The sequence below is a fragment of the Pavona decussata genome, unplaced genomic scaffold (assembly GCF_977016875.1).
Source record: "Pavona decussata unplaced genomic scaffold, jaPavDecu1.1 SCAFFOLD_93, whole genome shotgun sequence".
In the NCBI taxonomy this organism is placed as follows: Eukaryota; Metazoa; Cnidaria; class Anthozoa; order Scleractinia; family Agariciidae; genus Pavona; species Pavona decussata.
This window is the reverse complement of record NW_028145510.1, coordinates 3,222,133-3,232,500: the sequence shown is the minus strand read 5'-3', so window position 1 is coordinate 3,232,500 and position 10,368 is coordinate 3,222,133. Positions and strand designations below refer to the sequence as shown.

General features: G+C 40.0%; 1 protein-coding gene across 6 annotated transcripts in view; it reads left to right on the top strand.

Annotated features, from left to right (window-relative positions):
* The window catches only part of LOC146473650 (uncharacterized), a 55,001-nt gene that overhangs the window by 26,062 nt on the left and 18,571 nt on the right, over positions 1 to 10,368 (top strand). For 2 of the 6 annotated variants that reach the window (XM_085118354.1, XM_085118349.1), the window contains exon 2: positions 10,195 to 10,262. In XM_085118354.1, coding sequence (XP_084974480.1) covers positions 10,195 to 10,262 — 68 coding nt within the window. Of the gene's footprint in view, positions 1 to 271; positions 1,493 to 2,291; positions 5,945 to 6,979; positions 7,217 to 10,194; positions 10,265 to 10,368 lie in introns of those variants that run through there. The other 4 variants (XM_085118355.1, XM_085118352.1, XM_085118351.1 and 1 more) reach the window with 4 other exon arrangements.

Here is a 10,368-nt window from a genome sequence, read left to right as displayed (position 1 = left end):
ACAGTGAAGTGCAGCCCGCAAAATTGACCAAACACACCGCGTGTACTAACTGAGAGATATAATAAATCAAAGAAACCATTTAAAGGGAGAAAACAATTTAAAGTATTTTTCTTCACTATTCTCGTTTTCTGACATGGATATTTGTACAATGACATTTTCTGTTTCAAGAAGCGAACAGCAATCACTCTGAGAGCTAAACTCGAGTGTTAAACCAGGCAAAACTTTAAATATATTTTGAGGGATTTTAAATTTGTGTATCTTTACTTTTTAGTGTGTGGAGGAAGGTCGTACTGCTTTCATTGAGCGGCAAAGATTGGAAAGTGAATTCGTGCCCATGCGTCAATCGCTTGATGACGAAATACGTGTACGTAGCACAAGAAAGCGAGATTTAAGTGACAAGGAAAGAACTGTCGAAGAGCTTCAGAGAAGTTTAGAACAAGAGCGACAAGAAAGATTAAGGCTGAACGAGGAAATAAGGCAAGGGAGAATTACTTGTACTGAGTTGGTAGAAATGCTGCAAGCTGAGCAACTGTCAAGTGAATCCGTTCAAAGTGACCTGCAGCGTCGTTTGGAACAAGAACAACAGCGGAAGGAAGCTTTGGAAGAAAGACTGCAAGCTGAACAGCTGTCAAGTCAATCCGTTCAACGTGACCTGCAGCGTCGTTTGGAACAAGAACAACAGCAGAAGGAAGCTTTGGAAGTAAGGTTGCAAGCTGAACAGCTGTCAAGTGGATTCGTTCAACGTAACCTTAGTGAGCTCCAGCGTCGTTTGGAACAAGAACAACAGCAGAAGGAAGTTTTGGAAGAAAGGCTGAGAGGCTTTGAACTTCAAATGGAAGAAGAAAGAAGGCGTCATTCATCTACTGAAAGAGAATTGCAGTCAGCCGTGTCTGCAGCAGAAGAAGCAGTAGCTGAATATCGGAGTCGTCAGTCATGTGACTGGATCATTCAACGGGAGGAGATTGTATTAAGCCAGAATATTTTAGGCGAAGGGGCCTGGGGCAGTGTGCGAAAGGGCATATTTCGTGGTTGCCAGGTTGCAGTAAAAGAAATCCACAAACTCATCATGTCTGATTACAATCGCAGACTTTTTGAACGTGAGATGAGCATTGCGTCGCGTTGCCGCCATCCAAATCTCCTGCAGTTTATTGGTGCCACAAACGACGATGGAAGTCCCTTGTTTGTTACTGAATTACTTGACACAAGTTTACGGCACGTCTTACATCAGCGTGCTTTAAATTACGAGGAAATAATCACCCTTGTGCTGGATATCGCAAAAGGATTAAACTACCTCCATCTCAGTAAGCCGCGTCCAATCATGCATCGAGACATCAGCAGTGCGAATGTGTTGCTATGGAGACGAGGAGAGTCATGGAGAGGCAAGCTGTCTGACTACGGAGCCGCAAATTTCATGCGTCAGAGCATGACAGTGAACCCAGGAGCACTAATATATGCTGCCCCCGAGGCATTTACTCCTCAACAAACATCTAAGGTAAAGAGATCTTCCTTGTTTTAAAATGAGTACATATGATAAAAGTTGAAGTGGCTATTGGCCTGTTTAACAGTGATTTTTTCCAGTCCTTCTGGTGCTTGGATTTCACTTCACAATACTGAATACGACTTTAAAATTGGTCGTTACAAATACAAAGTAAAGCCAGAACTCTTATTTTTCTGTTAGAGTATTTTTGAAACCGAGGCTTTGAAACTCATAGTATTCATGAGAGAAATCAAAGGAATAAATCACTACCGTGAAGGACGTTTGGAGATGTGATTTTTTATTATCATAAAATTTGAGAAATGTTGCTTCAAATTTCTCCAAGAATTATGAATGGTTTGGAAAACTGGTTCTTTCACTCCCACTTCTCGGTTTCTGGAACTGGGATAAAGTACTCTTCTTCTAAAGTCGAGATCCATCCGACAGTTTTGAATAAACAAGAAAACTCGAAAATGGCCTAATAGGCTTCCAGTTTCTTATGTAGAAAGCTTCTAGGAAACCAAGCTGTGACCAATTGTCCTTACGATCTATTATTTCACAGTTGTCGTGAACTGCCTGGTAAATATGGTCATTAAAACTGACATCAATAGAACAACTGGTGGAATCAGGGAAGCCGAAAAAACTGGCTAATTCTTTCAATCTATCACAATTACATTGTAAATAAATGTCTGTACATCGGTTGTTCAGATCTAGTGGCATGTTCACGATGATTTCCATTTCTCGGAGTCGCCTTTGTACTCTTCCTCTAGTTTGTTAAATTACATACACCACTATTTCTTATACTTCATTCGGCCAGGTGGACGTGTATAGTTTTGGTGTGCTGTTATGTGAAATGTTTATCCGCGAGCAACCTGATCCCCAAGAGCTCCACAATCAGATTGACCGAGTGAATAGTGTTTACCGAGGACTTATTCAGCAATGTGTTGAGAGGGATCCTGATGCACGCCCTACCATGAGTGATGCTCTCTACGAGTTGGAGCAACAACTATAAACCACCACGGTATGATTTCTCGCAGAATTTTGAAAACGTACACTCTTGAAGAATGGTATAGACAAAACTGAATCGAAGACTATTGCATTGGTGTTGTTCGTTATAAAACTTTTATAAAAAAAAAAAAAAAAACCTTCAAGAACACCGTTCTCTAGGGGTCATGTACAAAATGGTGAATTTAGTTGGAAAGTGTAGAAGGTTCCCATAGAAATACAAGAAAGCTACTATAATTGAAACCTTGTGAGGCCGCAGTAGGAATCCTAGAAGCACGCTGGACCATCGTAAGAATTGAAGGAGCGAACAACGCCGTAGGAGCCTTAACAAAATGATTATTGCAGTTTTATGTAGGAACTGAGCTTCACAGTCTCCATTTTTCCCAGGAGGCGTTTAGATTGTGTGTGCATGACCTCTGGACAGAATTTGTATAGACGCCTTTCCTTTTTTGTAGGGATTGAGGAGAGCAACTGGTCCTCTCGTGGTTCGTTTTACTATTTTAATAGCTAAATATGGACATACAGTAAATCATATGAAGACTAATAACAGGAGACATGTCGTACCAAAGACACCGAATGGATGGTTTTAGTCAGTTTATAACAACTACCGGCTGAACGAATGTCTTTGGACATTATAAATTACTGACAATAGAGCGGTTTCCAATTGAGTGTCGTAAAACCAAAGTAAGATACTCTTGCCAATCGCAACAGATGCAAACAACACAATAAACCAAACAGAATTTGAAGCAAACAGGCAAATACATGTAAGGACAGGCGGCCCAAGCTCAAGCTGTGTGCTCAATTCTTATTGGCGCCAAGCGCGGCAAAACGCGTGCGGCGAAAACACGTTTGGTTTTGGTTTGGACTCCCATTGGTTGAGAAAGTGGCACGAGTTTTGTTAACTAATAGCAGAGTGTAGTAATGCTACACCAAAGCAAATGCGGAATAACTTTCGACACTCAATTGAAAACTGCTATAAGGCCAAATAGGAAGAATTAACTTTCACTACAGAAAGGCACATCATCTCTTTTTCTAACTCCAAAGTTGTTGCTTTCAAAGAATGTTTAATAATAAAATAGTACCGATAGTCGACAATAGGCATGATGTGAAACGTGACGTCACTGGTTCCTTAAAATTTGCATTAGGATAGAAGTTACACGTCATAAACATGTAATTTTGTATTTTATTAGTTAGCACCTAAATTCTAGGTGTAAACGGTGGCTACTTGCATCGCATCATAAAAAGACTGGATAATATTCGATGCATGAGAAATTTCAGAAATTTTCTTTCTCATTTTTTCATCGTTTTATCGAGTTTTTGTACTAGCTCTTTTTTAGACTTTAGCCGCTAGATCCACAAAGTCCACCTTTGTTATCTTAAATCCTAGGCAAAGGCGGCGGAGCGTTTTGAAATGTGGTGTGCTCATCTTTCACCCAGCCAGGCGCATACCCCTACTCAAATTTTCCAAAATGCCATTTGCGTTGTTCGTTGGCACAAGCAAACCTCTTTGCAATCTTTACAGTGTCCAGTGTGTCCGTAATCGATTTGTGACAATGCATCAGTAGGCAGTTGTTCAGGCGGTCCTGCTTCATGGTGCTTCTTAGGTAGTTCTTGAGTCGTCTGAGGGCAGAAAATGTGCGCTCTGAAGTTGCGGATGCTACTGAAAACGTCAAATACATCCGTAAGAGTTTGTGTACCTCTCCTAACAGTGTAACATTTTGGTTTTGTTGAAAGCTTTGCACGTGGTCCGTATATTATTCGTATATTCATCGGGTACTGCAGTTTTTACGGCATGAAACGTTTTACAACATATTATTTGGCCAAGAGAGATGCTGGTAAAACGATTTGTGAAAAGATCACGAGATTGAATATTTCGCCATTTTTTATGCTGCACTAGCAATATTTTTGGCACTAAAACGTGGGGGGCGCTGTGCCCAAAATTTTGTTTGGCGGGGGGGTGGGGTAGGCTAGAGCCCCCCTGTCCCCCTGCTCCATCGCCTATATTTTAAGTATTGTTTCTTAGCAATTGACTATTGTTGGAGTAACAGTAGTGTATTGTTAAGAAACAAGTTTGTTTGGAACATTGGCTGTCAGCGTGAAATCAAGCGGGTTTAAATTTTTTTCATGAATTGAGGGTCTCAGACCCAAATTAGGCCGGTGGAGAAACAAATATTGTAAAAGTGTGTTTAAGAACCGATAGGGTAATTGAAAGACCGATTTAGAATATTTTAAATATTAAGGTAACGGTTAATTTTGTTATTTAAAGAAAAGTAACAAGGAAAAATGGCAATTGCCAGTTACATATTTTTCGGGATAGCCCACATTGCTTCTGAAGCACGATCTATTGATCTCTCGCCGAAAACTTCCACTACTTATTGGCCGTTGTCAGTTGCAGGCTCGGGTATTGTTAAAAGTTATTGTTCTTGTCAGACTTGAAGGAAGTCAGAAAAAAATTACAGACGTCAATCAAGTTCGCGTAAACGTTATGCAGGTATTGGCTGTTTTATGCTAAATTATGTTGGAATACTCCAAGAGGAATATTATTCCTCAGACACTTGGCATCCAGAGCAGAAACATGGTTATCTTAATAGATTTGCAAAATCGCCTAACCCGGAGCTTGAACTGACATGCAGGTCAAAAGGAGTGATTTTGGCGGGGAAGGGGAACCATAGGTGGGACATTCTTAGTAAACAGTGTATTATTAGCCTGTGAACAGGCTCCCAAGTGGGGTATAGGGCGAAAACATACAGTGCTCCGCTCGCCCGGCTCGCCGACTATACCCCACTTGGGAGCCTGTTCACAGGCTAGTGTATTATAGCCTTATTATTATATAAAATTTAGTGTATACCGAGTGATAGCAAATCGATAAAAGCGCTATCCCGCCAGTGGCGATATCACTTTTATCCACACATGTGTGATATCATTTTTGACCAATCAGCTCGCAGTATTTTCGCGCGCTGTCAAGCACTTGTGGTTTTCCGAAGGGTTTTCCGTCGTTTCGCTGTCGTTTGGTCTTTTGGGAGTTTTGAGTTGGCCTTTTCGCGAGTCGAAGTTAAGTTTATTCCAAAATGGAGACAAGCACAAGCAGATTTGTCGAGATGACAGATAAGAAACTGATCGAATTCGTAGAAGAACAAGAATATCCAAATACAAAGAGGAAAACTGCGTACGACGTCGAGTTGTGTGAGGGTAGTTGAAAGCAGCGATGAAAGCTAGGACGGTATGTTCAGATTTACTTGTTAGCAAATTTCTAACCATATTTAATATGCCATTAGTTTATACCAGGGTCCTACCTGTTTATACGTTTTCTATTTTTTATTTATTTTCTTTGTGGCATTTTCGCTTAAGTCTTAGTTTGTATTGACATAAATCGGCCTGGTTTACGATTGATACAAATAAACAACTGACTGTAAGCTTTTGTACTCAATTTCAAACCTTAGTTTTTGAAATAAAGAGCAAAGCATATTTTGTTGTATTGTGAGGATTTCATATAATAAAAAGAAAATTACATGGTCGCTTGGAGATACGAAATTTCTCTTCTCATGTTAAAAAATATTTCACTCGTTCGCTGCGCTCACTCGTGAAATATTTTTCAACACTCGAAGAGAAATTTCGTATCTCCGCGCGGCCATGTAATATCCTCTATATAATCGTGTTTGGATGGTCATATACTCGCTGTAATGATGATAACCACAAATAAAGTAATCTAATCTTTGTTTACATCTATGATTTAATTTATGCATGAATTTTACCTGGGAGATCATTATCCTGCCACGTTCCGTACGGTTATTCGTCCTCCAGGGCCTGTTTATGGGAAGATCAAGAAAAGTTGGCTCGGGAGTAAGGCGGACACCATCTGCCCAAGAACACTTTACTCCATATAATAAACAGGCCTTACTCATGAACTTGTTAACCGAGCTGCCTGATCGAGTGAGTAAATCAGTGTGAGAGTTAGTTAGTGATGTCAGTGAAAAAAAAATAAGACTTTCCTTGTTTATTAGTATCCTGTGTCAGGCCATACTCTCTTATGCGCCGACTCAAGTCCGTCACCAGTGGTTCGACAGTGGGACGGCCTCCGAATAGCCCATTTTAAAGCTAACTGTGTGCTTAGGGACCTGGTACTTAAGCTGAAGCGGCTGACTATTTTTTTTTATACAAACCTTAGTGTTCTTTGATATGTAGATGCAAACTGATTACCACAATAACGACGTGATTTTCATATTTGAAAAGCAGTGAAGTTTGTATCAACACAGAGTCGACTCCAGCCTCGCCCAGGTGACCAAGCTCAAAACTGTAAACTGTAAACTGTGCTGTTAATTTGAGCTCGGCAACCCGGGATTTAAATTTAGGTAAGTCAGAGCTCGCTAGAGCTCGCCACATTCAGCTCGTCCCCAGAGCCGCCTGGTCCTCTTAGCCGCAGGAGGCTGGGCCCCACCGGCTAAGGGACAGGAGGCTCTGGGGACGAGAATGTTGTACATCCCAGAGAGTGAATTTTTTACGCCGAACCCCATCTTATGATGGCTATGATGAAGCCATGAATCCGACTGGAATGTCTTTAAATGGAGCTGGCCACAGTCGAGTTGACCCTGAAAATATGGAGATACCATTGGAATTTCCAACCACGAACCTGCATGAGTTGGAGGACAGGGTTTTCGTTGACAATTGGTCAATATACTTATAAAAGAGAAAAATCTCTGGGAAAGTGTTAACAAAGTGCTGCAAGATTTGCACAAGAAGGTTTGTAAGTGGGTTGGGTCAAAATGCAAACCTTTGTTTATGCAATTTGCGTTCTTTCATTTTCGATCTTTTGACCCTTGGTTGTTGTCATTCATGTCCTCCAGCAATGCATCTATCAATGTTAAACCCGAGGTGGGGTGGGGGGGGGGGACCCCAGGCATATGTGGGGCATTTGACTTTTCGGAAGAATTTTTGGTCAAAATCCCCACCTTGGGGCCCCAAAATTAGGTCAAGTCAGATCAAATATCCCCACCTTGGGGGAGTAATATTCCTTAAGTTCATAGTAGTTGTTGTGTATATTTTACAAATCATTGATAGAAATTGCCAAGCTTTTTTTATTTGATTCCTTTGATGCTTTGTGTAATCCGAGGAAAATAATCAACAAATCTAGCATTTAAAGTGATAAAATCAAATGTAATTGTCTCAATCTTACAGAAACAACGTGGGCTGTAAACCATGTTGAGCTATATATACATGTACGAATTTAGCATTTCAAGTGATACAGTCAGATATCATTTAATTTTTTCCAATCTAACAGGAAAGAGTGCCCCATGTTGAGGTATACAAATCTAGCATTTTAAACAATTCAATGAATCAGATGTCATTGTTTCAATCTAACAGAAATGAAAAGTCTAACATGTTGAGCTATACAACTGAGCGCCCCGTGACCATCTATAGGATAGAGATTATTTGCAGGAAGTACAAGTCCAGTTTGAAATGCTTTCAATCTCCACACAGGCACTTCCAGGGTGGCTGTTGCACAGACGAGCACATGGGACGATGTGACTTGGTCCCATTCCTCTGCACAAAAAGGCAAATGTCCCCACCCTGGGGCCCAGATTCATAGTCAAATTTGTGAGGGTGGGGAAGGCAATAGAGGTCAAATGCCCCACATATGCCTGCCCCCCCCCCCCCCCCCCCTCAGGCTTAACATTGACACTGAGATGCATAATGAATCTGACACTGAAAATACAGGGGCACCCAGCAACAGTTTTCTCTCAGATCCTTTGAAACACTGTTTTAGGCTATCTGGAGTGCCTTTTTAAGCTCTGTAGGTTCATTTCAGACCGGGCTCTAATACTTTTATCTGTTTGGTCTTTCTAGGGGAACTTGAGTCTAGGGCATTTTTGTCCATTTCCCGAAAACCTTAGGTCTTATTTCCTTTCCGAAAATCTTAGCTGACCTTTTTAGGTATCCAAAACGACATTTTTATCAATCTGAAAACACTAGGCCTTAAATTTCCTGCATCACGAACGTTGGGGTGAAAATACCCTTAAGAAAATTGTAGGGGATTAAGGGCCTTCCGAACAGATAATTTACCGAAACGATCCGTTGGATGCCCCTGAAAATATTAGGTTTTTCATTTTAAATTCTTTTGCTTTGATTAATTGTAATTAATTTATGTTTGTATCGTTTTGACTTTTTTGTGTTGTTTTGTCTGGCCGGACTGAAGCTTATATCAGGCCATTCTTTTCCTAATAATATACATACAAAAATTTCTGCAATCTGATTGGTGGAGAGCGTCTCAATTAATCCTAAATGTAGTGCAGAGATGTGAAATTGAGTGCAGAAAGTGTAGTTGTAAGGACTATGTCAATACAGTGAAAGAGCCTAGTATATATAGTTACTGATTGTAACTGAACCACTGATTATTTTCCACTGGTCTACTCCCAGATTTTAGTGCAGCGTTACTATTGTGAAAGGGCAGTCATTTGAAGTCTGTTTGTCCATTAATGGGAGTTCTGTACAGTAAACTTGTCATCAATTAATAAAAATGATAGACCATCGTAGTTGCCTACCCAACTTAAGCAGCTGTGAAGAAAGGCTGAAGAAATTCAGGCTTGAATGAGATTCACCCATGACCTCTGTGATACCAGTGTAATGCTCTACCAACTGAGCTTAATCAAGCTACCTGAGAACTAGTTATCTTGTGAATCTGTGATACAGTCAGCTCTCAACTTATGTACATGCACCCTGCTATTGTTGACACCCTGCTACATGCATTAAGGACAGGAGCTAAATTCCTGGCCAAAACTACAAAGAAATGTGTGGAAGTAACTCCCTCTTTTACAGACTCCCACTGTTGTAGAATTGTTGACACTGCATGAAATCCCAAACTAACATTTCTGTTGTTTTGCTCTCGTTACAATGGACATTGTACATTTTGAATGGCATATTTATATATTGATTCTTCTGGTTGTTATATCCTGTCAACAAAAATGATGACAAATGAAAGAATATAATTATGTTATTAATAATTATTGTCATTCAACAACGGTCCAAAGTGTCTGTTCTGATCTTCAAAGTACTTCCGCTGTACTTTATTTACATATTTACTTTCAGGCATCACGACCTTAGTTTTGTCATTTCAATGTTCTTAACAGACTTACATCTTCATGCAGATTGCACCTGATATTCCTTCTTCTTTGCCTCCTAACATTACACTGATCATCATCATCATCATCATCCTCATCATTCGACTCTTGAGGTAGGGACGCAGGAAACAACTGTGCTCCAAACATCACTTCATTAATATACTGATATTTAACATGCATGCATGTACAACTTGAAATCGGGTCAATTTCATTGTACCTGGCTATTGAATTAATTGTGGACTTTCTTGATAATGGGAACCAAATGATATAACAAGAGTTGACCGTATACCAGAATAGAGGTCAAACAGTGTCTGGATAATCTTTTTCTAGTTCTTTCCTTTGCCATGTTGGTACCAGGTGGTCTGGTAATTAAGATATCAGACTTTTAATTGGAAGGTTGATGGTTTGCATCTGGTCTCTGCAGTTTTGTCAGATGAGAAACCTTATTACATAGAATTTTTTGTCTCACCACAAAGACCAATGGATGCCAGTATTTAAAGCATTTTTAATATAAAGTGAATTGTAAAAAATTGCCAGTGGTACCCTGCCATGGACAAAAATCGTGTTATCGTTGATGTTATCATTAAACTTTGTATTCTTTAGGTCTTTCTGAGGCTGATGAAAGCTGTAGAAGATTTATGGAAAGAGCACTGCCTGAGTGTTTCAAGAAGGTGTGTATAATTTACTTGTCAAGAAATTATCGAATGAATGGACAATCAATAGTGTTCACTAACACTATGTGTAAGCCATGTCTGTGTGTAATTGAGTTTAATTTGT